The sequence below is a fragment of the Physeter macrocephalus genome, chromosome 1, assembly GCF_002837175.3.
Source record: "Physeter macrocephalus isolate SW-GA chromosome 1, ASM283717v5, whole genome shotgun sequence".
Taxonomy (NCBI): domain Eukaryota; kingdom Metazoa; phylum Chordata; class Mammalia; order Artiodactyla; family Physeteridae; genus Physeter; species Physeter macrocephalus.
Genome location: NC_041214.2, coordinates 118,389,522 through 118,411,066, shown reverse-complemented (window position 1 = coordinate 118,411,066; position 21,545 = coordinate 118,389,522). Strand labels below are relative to the sequence as shown.

Genomic DNA, 21,545 nt, shown 5'->3' with positions numbered 1-21,545 from the left:
GACTTCCCTGGTGGCACAGTGGTTAAGAATCCGCCTGCCAATGCAGGGGACATGGGTTTGATCCCTGGTACGGGAAGATCCCACATGCCACAGAGCAACTAACCCCGTGCACCACAGCTACTGAGCCTGCGCCACAGCTACTGAAGCCCGCGTGCCTAAAGCCCGTGCCCGGCAACGAGAGAAGCCACTGCAATGAGAAGCCCATGCACCACAATGAAGAGTAGCACCCTGCTCACCACAACTAGAGAAAGCCCACGCACAGCAATGAAGATCCAAAGCAACCAGAAAAAAAAAAAAAAGAAGATTGTTTGCATTATCCAAAAATTAGAGGACTTCCCTGGTGGCACAGTGGTTAAGAATCCACCTGCCAGTGGGAGGGAGGGTGATGCAAGAGGGAAGAGATATGGGAACATATGTATATGTATAACTGATTCACTTTGTTGTAAAGGAGAAACTAACACACTATTGTAAAACAGTTATACTCAAATAAAGATGTTAAAAAAAAGAATCCACCTGCCAGTTCAGGGGACATGGGTTCGAGCCCTGGTCCGGGAAGATCCCACATGCCACGGAGCAAATAAGCCCGTGCGCCACAACTACGGAGCCTGCACACCTAGAGTCCACGCTCCACAACAAGAGAAGCCACCATGACGAGAAGCCCGCACACCGCAACGAATAGTCCCCGCTCATCGCAACTAGAGAAAGCCCGCACACAGCAACGAAGACCCAACGCAGCCAAAAAAAAAAAATTAGAAATGACCTAAATACCTATCAAGAAGGGAATGAAAAAATAAACTATATAATACATTTGTACAGTAGAATAATATGTGGCTATTCAAAAGAAGGAAGATACTTTTGCACTGAAGATCTCCAAGATATACCATTAAATTAAATAGTGCAAATGGTAGATGCTACATCTATAGCATAATCCTATATATACCAGCCATACTTGTAGATATGTAAACATCATGTGGACAAACACAGAGAAAAGACACTCAAGCTACAATCCGCAATTATATTTGAAGAAAAGAATGGAGAGTATGAAGTTTGGGCCTTATCATTTTAGAATGTGAATAGAACATTGTTTTTTAATGAAAACATTTTAAATCACAAGTAAAATCTACAAATAACTTTTTTTAATCCTGATTTTTTTTTTTTTTTTTTTTTTTTTGTTACGCGGGCCTCTCACTGTTGTGGCCTCTCCCGTTGCGGAGCACAGGCTCCGGACGCGCAGGCTCAGCGGCCATGGGTCACGGGCCCAGCCGCTCCGAGGCATGTGGGATCTTCCCGGACCGGGGCACGAACCTGTGTCCCCTGCATCGGCAGGCGGATTCTCAACCACTGCGCCACCAGGGAAGCCCTAATCCTGATTTTTAACCACAAATTTTTTTTGACTAGGAAGATAAGCAAATAATATAAATAGATAAATTTATTTTTCTCTTATTTCTCTTATAACTCTGTAAATAAGAATTAATCAAAAGTTGACAATAGAATGAAGAAAAAGAAAAGCAAAAGGACTAAGTAATCAACACTCACCATAATTATTAGTTGAATAACTGAACATCTTTCAAGAATTACATTTATTTATTTATCTATTTTAATTTTATATGGGTTTTCTCACTTACCAAAACAGAAGTTTAAATGTGATGATTAACTAACAAAAGTGTTTGAGTTATATTTTTAACCCTATCTCTCACCATCTTTATCACTGCTCAAGATCAAATCAAGGCTGTGTACATCTAAAAGATGTTATTCTGTGAGCATGCCACCCGCCAAGTGTATTGCTAACTGATAAATGGCAGCCCAATCAACAATGAAAGGGTCTGACATTGCAATTATCTCATTTATTTGAAATAGTTTTAAGCATGCTACTTGATAATAAATACAGCAAAAACTTGGCCCTTCTGGACTTCAAAACAAATATGTGAGTCTTTCTGAAAAAACAATAACACTTTGTATTAAAGATAAATATTTTGATACAATAATAAAACAATCAAGGTCAAATGCAGTTGGAAAACAAAACATAAACATCACTCCTTGGCATTTCTTCCTTACAGAATATTAAGTTTTAGAATGCAGAGGTTAATATTGATATTTAGGAATATCTCTTTCCCTATAAGGGCCCCCACTGCAGGACACAGACCAGCTGTACTAACACATCCTATATTCATGTTTGGGAAAGTTCTCAATTGTCCAGGGAGAACCAAGGTGTGGTTTAAAGGAATGCTCACAAACATTTATAAAACTAGAAGGAAACAAAGTAACCTCCATTATTTCAGAGATGATGAAAATCAGGAGCATACAAGATATTTGCTCTAAGTTATAAAGCTAATAAATAGCAAAAGTACAACTTAGATCACAGGCATCCCAATGCTCAGACCTGCAACCATCCATTACTATTTGCTGCTGTTTTTCAAAAAAGAGGGAGAAGTTTCACTGTCTCAGATGATAAGAGGAATATTAAAAATGAAAATTGTTACACCTCTAACCTAAAGGATAATGAAGCTAATAATTTAAAAAATAATTTTGTCTAAATAAATTTTGCCTGAATTTGAACGTTTATGTTTTAGTTCATCTGGGTTCACCTCAATAATACTTCCAATTGGCATGATACTTAAAAATTTCCAAAGTGTATATTAATGATTTCATTTGATCCTCACATAAATAATGAAATATATTACAGGACAGAATTATCATCCCCATTTTCCTACTGAAGAAATTGGAGCTAAAAGAGGTTACATGGTTTTTTCAAGGTCATAGAGCTACAAAGTTGTGCTATTGGGACAGGAATTTAAATGTACCCATCCTCCTAGTCCAACGCTCTTTCTTCTATGTATTCTGCCACTTAAATGCCCACAATGCTCTTGATTTAAAAAAATAAATTATGTGGTTGTGCAGTGGACATGTTTGGTATCTTAAATAAGACATTTACTGTCCTTTATAAAAAAGATCCATCCATCTAACAGAGCGTGCTTTCAAAGGAGTCTACTATTCCTTGTCAAAAAGATACAAACATGATATCACAGATCCAAACTAAGAACTACAGAACTGTAGGATGAGACAAATATATGTTCCAAAGTGTTTTTATCAGCTGGCTCAAAGTCAATCTGCCCAAAAATATCTACCCTGCTGGCATGCAGGAATGTCTAAAAAGTTCCATTATTTATCATAATAATAACTATGGCACCATAAGCACATAAATGCTCTTTTTGCATTATCTCCTATTAATCCTATCACAACTGTTATACACATGAACTAACTGAAACTCAGAGAAGTTGAGTTTAATCTTACCAAGTTCACACAACTGAGAACAGTCAGTCAAGCCTGCCTCCAAAAGCCATTCTCTTTCTGCATTACCACATTGTCTCTAATTATTTGTTTCACTTCTTTACATCAGGAAGTTTTTCAAGAAAGTCCTTGTGAAAACACAACTATGTGCTTGAAAAGTGTTACATTCAGATTCAAATTTTTAGGTTATAATGTTTAGTTAAGAGTCTTTCAAGATTAGAAATATGACTAAATCTGCTTGATTTTTTTAACTTAATCTGAACAGTGACCATAGAAGTTGAACAATTATGTCAATAACATAAACCATTATGAAAACATTAACTAGAATTCTTTTTTGAAATTGTCTTCACAGCCTTCACATGTTCCTTTCAATATTTTCTGTGGGGACCAATTTGTTTTTCAACATAAATTTGACTATATAACAGAAAGTAATTTATTGTTCTTGGTACTTCACTTAAGCATCTGTAATAAGGATAGTGGGGTTAGCATTGCCTCTACTCACAGGAAAATTCCCTCACAGTTCAATTCAGTTCGACCTTGGTCAAGGATTAATGAAAAATGTTAAAAGCCCCTTTCCCACTTAGTTGTCCAAGCTTGCCACCTTCTGTTCAGAGGGGTCAGGACCACAGAGCTGCAGGTTGCCCAAAACTGATCAGTCAGATGTGGGTCTAAGAGGAGGAGGTCTAAGCTTTAGGATAGTTCATCCTCTGAATCTCTTCTATTCTGCTCTCTTGTCTTTGCAAAGATGATTCTCACATTCCTCCCTCCAGGAGCTCTTCTCTTTTAAATTCTGCTTTCTGTCTCTCTTTTGGCCCTTGTTATTTGGCATCTCAAGAACAAAAAACTGTCCCTAAAAGAATGTGTCTGAGAAGGGAATTTTAGGCTAGCATTTGGTTTGGCAGAGTGTTTGAATCTTTGTTTCTTCTTCACTGTGGGACGGGGTCAGGGAAAATGGCATTCAATGTACAAATAGAACAATTAGATAATACTTTGAGATATAATTGTGCCTCCTATGTATCAACTGTTGAAATGGCATGTTTTGCTTACAAAAAGACTGATAAAAATAGAATCGCATGATATAGGAAAACCATTAGTTAATAATGATGGGAAATTTTATTTTACAATTTTATTTTAAATAATCACATATTAATTAAGTATAAAATCTTTCATTTTTATCATAAAGATTTATACCACAGAAGATTTATAATTGAGGAGGGATATTAAAAAATGTGAAGTTTGCAAGGACTAAGAAAAAATCAAAATAGATTTTTAATTAGGCATTCATCAGCCTACATAATTATTACCAACTTCAGCCTTCAGAAATAAATGCTATGTCTGTATGTATGTTTACTTCAATTTTTTAAAAGTAAAGTTTATTTTTTTAAAAGAGAACTAATATACTACCTAATGCACTTCTCTACATTTCACATTTTGTTTAGTATTGAGGACTATGCTGCTGAGCAACTGTTTCTTCTCATATTATTATATTAAGGGTTAGAAAAACTTTAGAAAAAGTATTCTGTAAAGGTGAACCATGACTCTGTCCTTCAAGAGGACTAAGCAATAAATAGGCTGATGAGAAATAATTTAAGAGAATCAAATATCATAAGAGGTAGGTCTGGATAGGTTTAAATCTGGGAAACAAAAAGAGGATATAAAATAATCTGTGAATTATACGTTGCACATATAAAGGTGAGTTCTATAACATTTGGATTAGAAAGGATGAGGGTTGGCATTTATTTAGAAGTAGGAAAGCAAGTGTCATTTAAAAAATGTGACCATTGACCCCCATTCTGGAACAGATCAATGAATGGGTAGGGAAACAATGCTTGAACTGTTCAGCCACAACGGAAGTGAAAGGGACCTCTCCTTACTTGAAGATTTAATTGTAACTACTTTACAGCCCCTAGTCTAGGGGAAAAAAAAGAGTAAATCAAACACTCTAACCAATTCTCCCCAAGATTAAACCTTTGCTTTAGCCATAGACAGAGAAAGCAGTACATTTTACTCAATAGTTATTCCTTCCAAAACAAATACGTCTCCCCAAAAGACAGAACAGGCAGCTTATTACCCAGACAAAAACTACATTGTTCATTTCTGTTATGTCATGTGTTTGTTCTTGGTAAGTGATAAATTAAGATACTTCTTTTGAAGGAACTCAGAGTTCAGATTTTGGCAAGGTCTGAAGAGGAAATTTCTAGAGCCCTGTCTTTTCTTCTCTAGACCAACTACACTGCATACTGGCTACGCTTTCTGAGGCTACAACGGGAGGTCTCTTTTTAGGATGTGCAGCAAGATACTCATGTAGTCAGCTTGCTTTGTCTTTTTTATCTCCTACACATTAGGACACCAAAACACCATCTGATTCGATGTCACGTAGCAAGAGGTTACAGCACAGTAAATGTCTTGTTTTTGTTCTATTTGACCTATTTTGTTAGGGTGGCATCAATTAATATAATTAGTTCACTGGCCTGTGTCTGTATTTATGTTTGGAAAAGCAAAAGGCAACAATAAGAGAGCTGGCCTAATTCTGCAATACCCCACTTCTGCAACATCTCCCAGATCTCCCCAATAAGCAAGTCTGAAGCAAGCTTAGAGGCTTAGAAAGACTCTAGATCTTAATGGCTTCCCTTTTGACTCTTAGGATGTTACTATTTTTTAAGTGCTGATGTGGAAATGAGATTATTTGGAATATTGGTAAAGTATCGAGTAGGTGTTTATAATTCAATGTAATTTCTACCAGCCTTACAGAACTCCCTGTTGACTTTCTAAAAGGCCTTAAGACACAGTCTAAATAACAATGGAGTAAAATAACTTAGGAAAGGAGAGAAAATGATTGGGATAAGGAGTCGAGGAAAAGAAGGAAAATAAAACAAGTAATAAGGAAAGGGGCATTTAACATATACCATGTGGGAGAAAGTTACTAGCGCAACTAGAAAGAGTTATTTTCAAGGAGTCATGTCCTCCTTACCTTGACAATTGCCCTCGACCAATTCTCACAAAGTCTCCTAAAGAGAAGCCTACCCAGTTACCTAGGACTGATAACAAGTTTCCCAAAAGCAATGTCCTGTTAGAAAAACAGACCTCAACAACCACAGTAGAACCCTAAGCCAGCTACCTAGTCAATCTAATCAACTTAGGACTGTCTTCAAAAAATATGAAATAACAGCTAAAAATCACTAGATATTTGCATAAAATTAATAACATGAAAGAGAAGGTCAAGAGGAACATACAGACTCCAAAGGAAATAAAAGTAATTGAAGACACAGAAGATAACTTTAAAAAATCTATAACTAATATCCTAAATAAATTGAGAGAACCTGGCATCCATAAAACAAAAGTATGCTATGAAAAAGAAGTAGAGAACTAAAATATGATTTCAAAATAAAAAACTTAATGGATGAACTGAAAAATAGAATGGACTACTCCCCACCCCACAAAAAGTCAGCCCTTTTTCATTCCTATCACACTGACAAAGATTTTAAAAGTTAATATCCAATGTTGGCAAAGATGAGAGGAATTAGACACTTAAAATCTACTTTTAAAATCAGATTTCCAAGGGAAATCTAACAATATGTGTCTGAAACATTCAAAATAGGTGCACTCTTAAACTGTTATATATAGGATGGATAAAAAACGAGGTCCTACTGTATAGCACAGGGAACTGTATTCACTATCCTGTAATAAACTAAAATGGAAAAGAATATGAGAGAAAATGTATATATACGTATGTATAGCTGAATCACTTTGCTGTAAACCTGAAACTAACACAACATTGTAAATCAACTGTACTTCAATACAATTTAAAAAAAAAAAAACAGTAATTGGGGGCCACCTTGGAGGCTGTCTACCACAGGCCAAAATGACTTTTCCCTTTGGATGTTTCCTGTATTTTGTTATTGCTATTGTGTTTTTCCCCTGGGTAGATATTTTTAGAATTTTTCATTACATTTGAGAGTAAGATTTTCCACCAGTTAAAAAAAAAAAAATAGGCACACTCTTTAGGTATTCAACTAACAATTCAATTGCTAGGACATTAAACTGAGGAAATGAACATGGACATATGTAAAAAAATATACATGAATATGTTCATCACAATATTGTTGATACAAGCAAAACATTGGAAATAATTTAAATGTCCAAAAATATGATTTTAGTTAAATATATTATGATGAACATATATAAAGGAAAATTATAAATCTACTTTAAAGTGTGACATAGATTTTAATTTATTGATATAAAAACAATTATCATTTTTAGATGAAATATCAAGTTACAAATAATATGTAGAGCAAAATTCCATTCTTTTGCTTATATATTTTAATTTCTAAGAACATATATATACAGACAAAGGGGCTTAGAAGAATATAAAGCAAAATGTTACATAGGTCTCTTGCTAGTGAAACTACAAATGCATTTTTTTTAGCACATTATATTAAGCGTGGATTACTTGAATGGTTTAAAAATGTAAGGAGATAGTAGGATATAGCTGGTAGTTTAAGTTGAGGAATGATGTCCAATAAGGACAGAAGGTCACAAGGGAACCCTAGGAAACTCTAACATTTACGGAAAAGGAGAGATCATCAAAACGACAGAAATAGAATTAGTAACACATACATATGCAGAGAGAGAAAGAAAATTTGAAGATAATGCTTATAGACATAAAAGGAGGTCAATTTCAAAAGGATAAATTTCAACAGTGTCAAATGTTGCAAAGAAGTTATTAATAATAATTACTATTATTTAGGATGAGAGCTAAAATGTATACAGTTGGTTTAACAATAGGATCACCATTAACATTCTCAGTCCCCAGTACAGTGGGAGGGTGAGAAAAGAGGAGACCTCCAGAATAAACTGTTTCTTCAAGAAGATCAAAGGAGAATAAGAAGAGAAAGAGTGGGTAATAACTTTAAACAGAGGCAGAGAAAACGTAATGTTTTCCTAAAGTCGGGAAAGTACATCACGGAATAGCTGTGAAACTCAATGAGAAAATGCCAAATATGCTATTTTGAAAGATGGAAAATATCATATAATTTCAGGAAGTTACAATTTTACCATTTTTATGGAGATTTAAAAGCCAGTGTTCTTGAATGTGTCCTTTTAAAGTCCATTCCAAAAAATGGACCAGAGGACTAAGAAGAATTATGCTAATGGCCTAAAAATCAGTAAGAGCCGGTTCCTATTACCACTCCTCTGTAGAAAGACTCAGAATCTATGTGGATAAATTATCCTTATTTTATTTTCCCTCAAGCCTGGAGATTTCAATTTCTATATTTGGAACAATGTAATATAAATGAAGGGGTTTTCCCCATACTAGACCTAATAACACTTAATTTATCACGTTTAGAAAAAACAAAACTGCAACTTTAAAAAATTAAAGCAACGTTTGCACTTTAAAGTTAGCCTTAGAAACCCCAGTTCCTAAAGGTCCTCTGTTACCCTCACATCTAATAATTTTTTACTGAAGACCTTCCCTACAGCTGCATTCTCCTGCCATGGGGCTCAGCTTCTTTTCTCCCTTCTCTGACATCCTCTCCCCTTCTCTTTCCCTGGCCACTGTCTACTGCCACCCCTGCAAATTTCTGTTCACTTCTTATGCAGAATCATTTATCTACCTTCTCTGCTATGCCCTTACAGACCAGAATGATTCAAACTCTAAGTGTAGGAATTACCTGAGGGTCTTGTTAAAATGCGTATTCTGAGTCAGTTGGTCTGAAGTGGGGTCAGAGATACTTCATTTCTAATAAACTCCCGGGTAATGCTGCTGCTGGTCCACGGACTACACTTGAATAGTAAAGCTATAGACCATGTTTTAGGGACTTTACTTTCTAAATCTAAAGCCATTTTCAAGGAAATTTCTAAAATAATAACAGTTCTCACCATAGGAATAATTTCAATATCAACTGCTACAATATTTTTTTCAAGCTGCCACATTAATAGCCAACTTAATGTCATTATACTAAGTCATCAGCTGGTCTGTTCGTAGGCATGTTAATTATGCTCTCTGTCACAAATTTTATTCAGATAGTTAAAGCAACCTTACACTGTGTAATATACATCACCAAAGGTTTAAATGGGCAACAAGTATTTGTGCTTCTCTTAGAGGAAGAAACAGTAATCTTAACTGTGGAGGAAAAATGTTTGTAACAGAGACAGTGCTGACCAAATATTCCACGTGCTTCCTTGCATTGGAAGCAGATGTGAGTTTTGTTACTTCCACGCTAAGACGGTTAAGAACAAGTACGAAACTGAGTTATTTGTACTGAGGTGGACGGACCTAGAGTCTGTCATACAGAGTGAAGTAAGCCAGAAAGAGAAAAACAAATACCGTATGCTAACACATATATATGGAATCTAAAAAAAAAAAAAAAAGGTTCTGAAGAACCTAGGGGCAGGACAGGAATAAAGACGCAGACGTGGACTTGGGGACACTGGGAGGGGGAAGGGTAAGATGGGACGAAGTAAGAGAGTGGCATGGACATATATACACTACCAAATGTAAAATAGATAGCTAGTGGGAAGCAGTCACATAGCACAGGGAGATCAGCTCAGTGCTTTGTGACCACCCAGAGGGGTGGGATAGGAAGGGTGGGAGATGCAAGAGGGAGGAGATATGGGGATATATATTTATGTATAGCTGATTCACTTTGTTATAAAGCAGAAACTAACAAACCATTGTAAAGCAATTATACTCCAATAAAGATGTTTTAAAAAAAAAATAAGAACAAATACGCCTCCTCCATTGCTTTCCTTTCTTGTGGGGACATTGGATGCCATGTGTTCCAGATGGTACAACTAGAGATGTAAGATATTTACACAAACCACATTGAACTTTACACGACTAAAAAATAAACTCTTACTTTACTAAGTCACTGAGATTCGGTGATTTGGAGACTAATTTGAAGAATTGTGGATTAAAGTGTTATCACACCATAGCATATCTTACCCTAATTAACATAAGATTATGAAAAATTTAAACTAATGCCTATATTCGATAATGTGCTAATTTGCTACTTCATTAATTCTTGTTTTGGGCATCTCACTGTTGTGGCCTCTCCCGTTGCGGAGCACAGGCTCCAGACGCGCAGGCTCAGAGGCCAGGCGGACTATCAACCACTGCGCCAGCAGGGAAGCCCGCCTTCATTAATTCTAAAAATAAGAGAGTTCTAGTGAAAGCATAAAACACATAGATAAGACAGAGTATTTCAGCTTATTCCTTGAATAAAATAAACAATAAAGCAAAAGAATGAAAAAAAGCCCTAAATATATTTAAATATTAGAGAATAGCACCAAGAAAATATCAATTTTCTAAATTACCCTATAATATAAATGGGGAAATAAAGACCTTAGAAACCTTTATCACACATCAATCCATGATCCAAAAAAAAAAAAAAAGGAACAAAATCTTATAAAATATCCTAAAGTCTGAGAAGGCTAAGGACAGATCACCTGGTATGGTTGGGAGGACAATAAAGAGAAAGAGTCTTTCAAAAAGGAGGACTGGCATATGAAAAGACCATAAGGGAGAGAGGACAGAGAAGGACCATTTTTCAGAAGAGGGGCAGGGAAAGCTCATTTGGAGGAAAAGATTTGGAAGCCTCCAGATCATGAGCCTTGTACACCAGGTTCAGACTTCAGAAATAGAAAAGACAAAAAGCAGCCGCAGGGCTTCCCTGGTGGCGTAGTGGTTGAGATGCCCGTAGTGGTTGGTATGCCCGCGTACCGCAAAAAAAAAAAAAGCAGCCGCAGATGCCTCCTACTGATTTTTTAGAAGCAAACCGCCATTTTGTGGAGAGGATCACATGGTGGGAATGGTGGGTGCCTTCAGCAGCTGAGGGCCTGAGGCCTACAGCTACCAGAAACAGAATTCTGTCAATAATCCGTGAGTTTGGAAGAAGGTTCCAAGCTTCAAATGAGATCTCGGCTCTGGTGGACCCCTTGATTTTATCCATGTGAGAACCTGGAGCAGCGCCCTGAACTTGTGCCTGGACTTCTGACCTATGAACCTATGAGACAATAAATTGTGTTGTTTTAAGATGCTAAGTTTGTGGTAATTTGTTACACAACAATAGAAAACTAATACTCAAGGCATATATAATTTTGAATTAGGCTGGATGTATTAATATTGCTAATTTTGTTCCATGTGCTAGCTAGAGCCCCAGCTTCAGTTGTAACAGCTGGTTTGGTTAGCTAATGCTATCGCAGACAAAATCTTGGCACGCACTGAACAACACTGAAATGCCAGACATTCCTTGACATAATATCAAAGAAAGACCAGGAGTCAGATGTTCTGGATTGAATTGTTCATGTGGCTCCTACCTGTTCACCTCCTCACTTATCCACCCCACTCCATAACAGAAGAAAAGAATACATTTTCATGACTATCATAGATTATTGAGGAAATCACCGGAATTTTTAAAAAGCATTGTACTGGCTGTTCTCCCTAGGTAGGAAATCTTGCTGGGAGAGGCTGCAATGAAAATGGGCTCCCGGATCTCAGGTGGGATGGGAGGAACCTGGGTGGCTGAGCTTAGGTAGCAGCCTGTACTGACCTGAATCAAAGTCAGTGATCAAATCTTGGAGAAAGGATTAACAGGCAAAGCACTCCCAAAATTAGATGGAGAGACAACCCACAAAATTCTTCACTGAGTTTTTAAACCCAAACTCTCTGGGTTAGTAAATAGAGGCCGTATAGTCCCAATACAAAGAAATCACCACCTTGCCTTAATTACCAGTCGAATCAGTGGATGAATACAGAACCTCTTGAATGAAGGAGAAGAAAGATGCCCTTGAGGAAGCATCTGTAAACTTTTCTCCTAGTTTTCTCCAAAGCAAAATAAATGCACCGCGTAACTGCACTAAGGAAAAAGACTCTCAAAACTTTATGCATTATTAGATGCCTAAGATCTAAGATCAAAACACCTAAGATCTAAGGTATGCTGTTCAGAATTGAGAATTATGGGGCTCAGCTGATAAAGGGAATTCTGTCCTGAAACTATAGGCCCAATCAGACTCAATTTCAAACTGTGATTCCTTCTGATTCCTTCCCCAGGCCTAAGAGCACTGAACTACTTTCAGCAAAAATCTGGTCATGTCAGAATATTCCTGCTCAAGTGAGAAACAAGTTGTTATATACCTGGCTGTCCATTACGAAGATGGAAGAATAGATTTTAATGGACCTCTTATTTTTGAGGCATATTCCACTTTTAGATGTTCTACTCTGAGCTTTTTACTATGAGTCCAAAAGCTGCCAAGTGTAGGTGGAAACCAAAATAAGAGAATGCTCTCTAGCTAGTTCAAAGTTCATTTCAAACAGTCTGTCATGTAGCCGAGCCAGTGACTCATCAGATCTAATTTGGCTTAAATGGTCCATAGGACAGCAGGGTACTCTTGAGACACCCTAGCAAGTCCCAGAAGAAGAATTTCAGTAGTGATCTCTTTGAGCTGGGAGCAAGTCACATTTGTTTCAGCAATTATTTTCCCTTTGAGAATCTATTCCTGGTGCCCTTTTGGACTTTTGTGAGGTGAAGATCTGATCACAGGACAATGTGATTTGAACAGCTCATCATGAACTAGATGCTATGTTTTTCATCTAGCCATAAATTTAGTTATGACAGCAGTTCAATTGTGAAATGTTCAAATGGTATGAATGGGATGAGCCTAAAGCACCACTAAGTGGCCTGGGCCAGTTTCTCATTCTCCTGACTTCTTTCCCTCCCTCCACCTCCCTTTATGGACTCATGAGGAAAGGCCTACAACCAAGAATGAAAAGGAAAAGATGCCTCAGTGTGATGTACCAACATGAGCCAGAGGTAGACCTGCTACAAAGCTACAGCCAGAAATGAACTACAGCCTCTCTCAAGGGTGATCCTGAAGAGCACAGGAGAAATAAAACCTTCACAAGAGGTGGACAGATAAGCAGTTATTTCTCATTGTCCACTTTGCTTAGAATGAGAAATTATCAGAGATCAGAATCTTTGCTACTTTCTCAATACTTACAAATGGTCTGTCCAGTTGTTCAGAGACCTGTAAAGAGTTAGATCTTAGGCCTAGAAACAAGGAAGTTTGGGCAAGAATTGCCCCAGAGCTGAGAATATTTATGTTCTAAGTGGACAGCCCCATACCAGGGAGGTTCTTAACTATAAAAGGGGGCAGAATGGCCCACTTAATGATTGTCAGTTGTGGTTCTTCTCAAGGTAATCTAGTGCAAGGCTCACAAACTCAAAAATCAACAAGTGTCTGATAGGTACCATAAACAAGGGAAGAGAATTTGGTGACAAACAATGAGGAATGTTTGGAATTATGGCAAACTGGAGAGGATATAATCTATCTAAAGAAGGTAGCTCTGAATCAGCTCTAGCTGAATCTTTTTTTTTAAGAATTTTTTTTGATGTGGACATTTTTAAAGTATTTATTGAGTTTGTTACAATATTGCTTCTGTTTTATGTTTGGGGGTTTTTTTGGCCACAAGGCATTTGGGATCTTAGCTCCCTGACCCGGGATCGAACCTGCACCCCCTGCATTGGAAGTCGAAGTCTTAACCACTGGACCGCCAGGAAAGTCCCAGCTCTAGCTGAATCTTGCTGTGTTGGAATGTGGGCCCAGAATTGCCAGATCTTCCTTTGTTTTTCAAAAGAAGTTATAAAAACAAATTTTTGGATGAAATTTTCTGATTTTTAAATTGCTATGAGGACCAACACACAACTCTGTGGGTACATATGGCCTTCAGGCTGCTGCTTTGTGTCACTCAGTTTAGTGCTTGTTCAATATTCATAAAAAGGCAGCCATGGTGGCAAGGATGGAGACTACATGTAGACTCAGTTACACAGACTTTCCCTCATGAATGGTCACAGACTCTTGCTGTTAGCAGAATTGCTATTCATTCAGCTGTTGTAAATCGCACAGATTACAAATGCCAACCAGTTACCTGATGAATGGCTGACTAGTTAGGGCACTTTTTTCATGAAGGTGCAGCAATTTGGACTCAGAGGTAGAGACATTTATTCTTATTTGGATTTAATTTTTCCATCAGCACCACTACTGGAAGACTTGTTCAATGCTTTATGCTAAGCCATACAACTTTAGAATTAACTCCACAATTAAAGAAATAACTCAATGGGATGATTATTATGGTTTTCATTGGTCTTATTGTGTACTCTAAGACCTGGAAAGAGCTAGCCTTATGGAATTATGGACTGATCAATTATTGAGGGCTCAGTTATTGCCTTTTGAGACACAGTACTATCTTCCAAAATGTGGTTTTTTTAAAAAAGTGGTACATGCTCTGAACCAGCAATCATTAATATTTGGTGCTCTTTTTCCTAAAGCCAAAATACACAGGTTAGGAGTGAAGGTAGAAAGGGAAGAAGTACTTGTCATGATTTGATGGTTAGTGACTACGTTGAATTGTGTCCTTTATAAAAATGGTGAGGTCCTAATCCCCCAGTACCTATGAATATGACTTTATTTGTAAATAGCAGCTTTGCAGATGATCAAGTTAAGAAGAAGTAATAAGAGCAGGCCTTAATCCAACGACTCATGTCCTCATCCAAAGGGGAAATTTGGAACAGAGACAGACATGTATAGAGGAAAGATGATGTGAAGACACAGGGAGAAGGCCATCTACAAGCCAAGGAATGTCTGAGGCTACTAGAAGCTAGGACAGAGGCATGGAACAGCCCTCAGAAGGAACCATTTCTGCTGACACCTTGATCCCAGACTTCTAGTGTCCAGAACTGTGAGACAATAAATTCCATTGTTTAAGCCACCCAGGTTGTGGTACTTTGTTATGGCAGCCCTAAGAAACTACAGTAAGTCCCCTACATACGAACCTTCAAGTGTGAGCTTTCAAAGATGCGAACACACATTTGAGTGTCCAATCACATAAGTTAGTTCAGGTGTCTGGCGTACACTGTCACGTGCATGCATCCTCTACAAGTAGTTGTGCTTTTGTGTACTTTACTGTATAGAGTACAGTAGTACAATAACTTTATCTCAAGCCCAGGATGTCCGGAAGCAAGAGGAAAAGCAGCGGTGATGTAGCTGGTACACCTAAGAAGAGGTTCATGATGCAGGAAATGGCAAAGGGATTTTCTTTATTTGAGGAGGCACTGTTAGTTTTTGAGGCACAGGAACCAAACGTAGAACTGTACACGAAGGCTGCAGCAACCGTTCAGAAAGCAATCCAGTACTACCATGTCATCTATGACAAGAAAAAAAGAGCTGCTCCCCAGACATTGCTGGATCGTTTTTTCAAGAGGGTAGACAGAATTGAATGCAGCAAGGAGCCAGAACCTGTGCCATCAGTGTCAGGTGTGAGTGAAATTGCAGCTTGCCCTCCGTCTCCTATTGCTGACGATCCTTCAGCTCTACCATCTTCCACCTCCTCCAATTAGTAACTCTTCTTGCCTGTTCACCTGATGCCAGCCCCTGTATGCCAGCTGATGTACTGTACTACTGTACTTTACAAGGTACTGTACTGTAAGATTAAAAATGTTTATTTTTTGTGTTTGTTTTTTATGTACTATTTGTGTGAAAAGTATTATAAACCTATCACAGTACAGTACGATTGTGTTACTTGGATACCTAGGCCAACTTTGTTGGACTTACAAACAAATTGGACTTACGAACTCGCTCTCAGAACAGAACTTGTTCATGTGTAGGGGACTTACTGTAATTGACTGACCTGTTCTCAAATTTTTTGGTTTCTTTCTTTACAAGTAGGTTCCGTTCATCTAGAAATTGGGAAACCAAGAAGAAATGCATTCACTAGGAAACCTAACATATTTTCCACTGAATTAGAAGCTGAGACTGCTATGTAGCCATTTCAAGTTCTTTGCTCCTGTTGGAAAAAAAGAGAGAACTATGCTGGAATGACAATAATCAAGGCAAAATAGTGTAGTTGCCACATACAAATCAGGGTTAGAAGTGTTGCCTCTCCAGGATGACTACTATACACAATAGAAATTGTAAAGAAGAGATGGATACAATCATCCATAGGTGGCAACAACAGGGCTCAGGTTCTTCCTGAATAACGGTGTGGTACATCTCATTGAGTAGACAAAAAGATCAAACATGAGGAACTGCCTTAAAGCAGGAGACATATGAATCGGGTAGTGAAGGAAGAAGTCATAAATACCAGCTCTAGTTTAAAACCAAGAGAGACAGGCAAGCCCTAAAGCCAGTACCTATAGTCTCTTGCTTGTCTTTTAAAAATTATTTTCTGGAATATAGGATGTGTTGGTATACTACGATGTATCATTTCATTCATAAAGCACAACACATGACACAGATTTGTGACAGAACTAGAGGAGGCAAGGACATCACCTGGTGATACTAAACTAGGAAATGGTAGCCTTGAGTCTTCCTCTCTGAGTGTGGTGACTGGAATCTCTTGAAGAGGAGGTCCTTTCTGCTGTACATTAGTTATTTGCATTATATTAGAAATATCTACATTATATTTGAAATGTTTTTCAAATGGTGTTCATGGAAAGAAGGGCACATGTGTATGTTGTACAGCCAATAATTGGAATGTGTAGACTTCTCTTGTTTCTGCTTCCTTCCCAGGATCCATTCCTTTGTGGGAGCTATCCTCTGGCACTCCACCTGATTCTACTTGAGCTGTCAACCACAGGACTCCAGGAACAAGCTAAGCCAAAATAATCAGGCTCTCTTTTCTAAGAAATTCAATCATGAACAGGTATGCACAGAACTAGAAGGCAGTTAGAACTGAGTCATCTGATGGCAGCTCCTCACATAGTGAGCACATGAGTTCCCACTATATAGATCACCTAAATGCCCAAGTCCCTGGCTTCCCTGGGCCTGGTTACTCAACATACCATTAAGTAGGTCTTCCAATAAATCCACTCAGCTTTTCTTTTTCCTCTATTTTTCTTTCTTCCTTCCTCTTTTTTTCTTCCTTCCTTTCTTCCTTCCTTTCTTTCTCCCTTCCTTCCTTTCTTTCTCCCTTCCTTTCTTTTCTTTCTTTCTTTCTTTCTTTCTTCTTTCTTTCTTTCTTTCTTTCTGCTTTAGTTAGCAAGAGTCTTTACTGTTGCTTGTAGCTAAAGATTAATTAATATATGTATTATCAGGCTTCTCATATTTTTTTCTCACAGTATTTTGAAAGTTTAAATATGCATATAGATCATTTAGTTATTAAAGAGGATATTGAACTTGGTGGACAGAAAAGGTCTATTATGAAAAGCATGACTGTATATCCTAGACAGGATTAATGGCAAGAGAGTACGGCATAGGGTGTTGTTGTTGTTGTTGATGATGATGATGCAGTACACCAGATATTGTCTCTAACTCTTCCAGCACCAACCCCAACTCTAACCTAAGCTTGATAAAATCTCTCCATCAGTTCAACTTTTTGGACTCTGAAATAAAGGAAATTTAAGAAAAGACAAAGATAGATAAACAGTAAAATAAATGGTCAGGGCTTCCCTGGAGGCGCAGTGGTTGAGAGTCCGCCTGCCGATGCAGGGGACGCGGGTTCGTGCCCCGGTCCGGGAAGATCCCACATGCCGCGGAGCGGCTGGGCCCGTGAGCCATGGCCGCTGAGCCTGCGCGTCCGGAGCCTGTGCTCCGCAACGGGAGAGGGCACAACAGTGAGAGGCCCGTGTACCGCAAAAAAAAAAAAAAAAAAAAAGAAAAAAAAAGAAATGGTCAGAGAAAGAAAGAGGAAAGTAAAAAAGAAAAGGAAAATATGAGTCAGTAATGTCAAGGGTAGACTGCAGCTAAGCAGAAGTGGAAGTCTGGAAAGGGCCAAATTAGCACAGCCAAAGGGGACATCCCCTTTCTTCTATTTTTCTTCACACAGCCTTTAGTGTGGTATACAATATATAGACAGCATAAGTTTTAAATCTATAGATAGATAGACAGATACACATATACATATAGATACAGATATAGATACAAGCATGTGTGAAAAGTCAGTTCACATCTCTGAACAATTTCAAAAAAGTTGAACTGGATGATTTCTCAACTCTCTCAAACCTAAAGCTGTGATTTTTAAACTTTTTCTTTATATTTGGAATTCTAATTCTATCTCAAATTTACAATCTTAGGGAGTAAACACATTCCATCTGTATCTCGGTTTTCTCATCAGTAAACCAGAAATGATTTTTAATCCATTTAAACTAGAATTAAAGAACTAATTTATATATGCTATCAGTGTCTATATATAACAAGATTTCTCCACATGTATGGTTTGATTATCTCTGTATAATACATATAGACACACACATCATTTTTTAACTCTGCCTAGATTCCATGAACATGTAACAATCTCTACAAAAAGAAAGGGTTTAGCAAATTCCTGTGGTGACAAGCAGTACGTGTGGCAAGCCATTTTTGCCTTTTTCTTCTCTCTAAAACACTGGTTATCATGTTTTATGTATTTACCCATATATTTCTTTGTAAGCACAATTAACAACCTTGTTCTCTGGTACAGAGTTCAACAAGCAGACCCCTGAGAGGGCAATGCATTGCCGTCCAGTCCATAAATGATTATCAGTGGAAATGTACTCTAGGCTCCCATGGATGGGAAGGTCATGGTTGGCTCTGGAAGATGCATTCTCTGTATTTTGTTGGCTTCACTTGTACACTCTAAAATCATATTTCCCAATAGGGACGCTGTCTCAGTCTGTGTAGGGGTCAATAAAAACCTTTCTGTGATGAGAGCATACTCCATATGTTTAAGTGTTATTCCCAACATCTTGCCTTGCGATGTTCACATTATTTCCTATGTTAGTCTTTTCATATTGATTACAATTTACCAGTTATGTAGACCCAGTAGTTTTTCATGTTTTAATTATCCCCTCTGTGATTATTTCTTCTCTCCATTTCCAAATGTTCTTTTCTCTCTTCAGTGTTTTTTTGTTGGTTTTCACTTTCATGAACTTTCATTTCATTCTGGTAGAATATTTTAGTGACTTCCAAAATGGAATGACTGCATTCCAGGAGAGTGTGCAAGATAATTCATTAAGGTATAGAAAGAAAACACCAGTGCTACTGTTCAGATTTATTTTGACTTTATCCTTTAAAAACTCATTTAAATATACGTAATATAATGTTCATAGTATACTAGGTCAGAAGTGCAGGTGTGTAATAAATAACTAAATATTTAAAAAAATAAAAACACTGGTTATCAGACAAATACTTGATTGTCCTACTGAACTATATACTTAATGAGTTACTGTATGTGGTCCATATATAGGCTTAATGATAGAGGTTTGTATGTTGAAATTCTGCTATTGTGCGTCTTTAATATAAAATCAACAAATGTTCTTTTAGCCTTTAAATTAGAATTTTAAAACACCTCATTCATCCTGATCTGTAACTAATAAAAACTAATAAAACTAGTAGAATGTTAGTAAATTCCTACTTAATTCTCCTGACATTGTCATCTTTGAAAAGTTTACATTGTTTACATAGCTTTAACCAATCTAAAAGCTATGGTGTAATTCAGAGTTTATCTCACCCATGCCATTTCCTGAGAATAAAACATAGCACAAGTAAGCATTTTTGACCAGTGAGCATGCTTAACCTTTAAAGAACAAACTAATTAACTGACAACTAAGATGTACTAAATGCCTTGATATCCCTATATATATATATATTTAGAGAAAACTCAATATCGTGCCTTGAATCCAGGCATGGGAACAAAGAACAGGAAACACCAAGATAAAGTACAGAGAACTCATGCGACGACCTCAGATCAGTGGCACTCCGTCAAAAATCCTCAGTACGAAATTATCTGAGAACTACAATATTTAACAGTCCTTTTGATTTCAAGGTTAAAAAAATTACATCTCTGTACTGCTACGCAAACCCGCACTCCTCCCCAAATAATTCGTGTGTCAATGTTGAGATAAGGAAACCAAGCTCAAAGTCCAGGCATTGCAGAGCGGAGGTAGGTTGCTGCAGGGGGTGCTGACTGGGGACAGGCGCTAGTTCAAAGAGAAGACAGAGTGGGCTGACTTTCCTCTCTACTTTTATACTGTAATGTGCTCATCCTTGTCCTCTGACTGGGAACTTCAACTGTTGGGGGCAAATGGGTACGTGTTCTAATTCCTTCATTGATATTTACTGTCACTCCTGATCTAGAATCTGTCCTGTAGGCAACACTTGATTCCCAGAGCAGGGTGAATATTGACCCTGCCTCCACCATTATTACACTGCCCGCTAGATCCACGGCTGATGGAAGCACTTGCTGGAAACTTTCTAGGAGGCTGCAGCCCTAGAAAAGAAAATCCTCCCAGCAGGGCTCGGAGTTCAGTGGACAATGCTGACAGAAGAAGACAAGACGCTATTGATTACTCACAGTTCGCCTCCAAGACGGGAAGCACTAAGGCGAGGCACGCCAGCAGCGCCCCAGAGCGCCCACCCAGGACCCTCATGGCGAAGCGCGCGGAGGCGCGAGCGGGGACGGTGGCGCGTCGCGGCGGGGACCCTTGCGCTCGGCGTGCCGCGGGGCTGCGACTGGAGCGCCGCTGTCTGAGAACTGCGGCGCGGCGGCGCCTGCGAGCTCGCTCGCACGCGGAGCAGCCGAGCCGGGGGCGGAGGGGACGGCCCGCTCCCAGCCCCCAGCCCGACGGGGAAGTGATAACAAGGACATTTCCTGGAAGCTTTTCTTTTCGGAGCTGGGGGCAGGGCTCAGGGAGAGTGCTGAAGGCCTAGTAAACAGTGTCGAGATATCCTCCTCGCCCTTTCCCAAACTCCAGCGTTTCGTTCCGGTGTCCGGAATGTGAAGTTTGCCAAGGAAAAGGGGAAGCAAACGCTAAAACACACACACACACCGGAATGTGAAGTTTGCCAAGGAAAAGGGGAAGCAAACGCAGTAAAACACACACACACACACACACACACACACACGCGCGCGCGCGCGCAAAACACAACCTCCAGCGAGCCGGAGTGGAAGGCGGAGTGGCCAAGAATACTTTGAGGACTCAGAGGTCGGGGTGTCCTGGCTTAGAAGGAAAACATCTTGAGAGACTGACACTGGGGATGAAGATGTTAACCAAAACCTAGAAGCGAAATGAGAACTCTAGGAAGGCTACAGAGAACAGAGATAATGGAATCAAATGTGATAGTTTTGAGTGTCTACATTTTTGTTTTGTTCTTGAATTTATAGCGTAAAAAAACTATAGCAAAAAAAAAATGTTTTGGGAAAAAAGAGAATGTATCAAATTCTATCACCTTCAAACAGCTCGTTTTTGGATTTTGCACGTTACCTCTGCTTTTTTTGTGCTTAG

The 21,545-nt window shown here is 38.4% G+C and overlaps 1 protein-coding gene across 1 annotated transcript in view; it reads right to left on the bottom strand.

The window, feature by feature from the left end:
* PROS1 (protein S) overlaps nucleotides 1–20,894 on the bottom strand; it is a 62,644-nt gene extending 41,750 nt beyond the window's left edge. Inside the window, exon 1 of the mRNA XM_007101626.2 lies at nucleotides 20,615–20,894. Coding sequence (XP_007101688.1) covers nucleotides 20,615–20,690 — 76 coding nt within the window. The 5' untranslated portion in view covers nucleotides 20,691–20,894. The remainder of the gene's footprint in view (nucleotides 1–20,614) is intronic.
* Nucleotides 20,895–21,545: the final 651 nt, after the last annotated feature.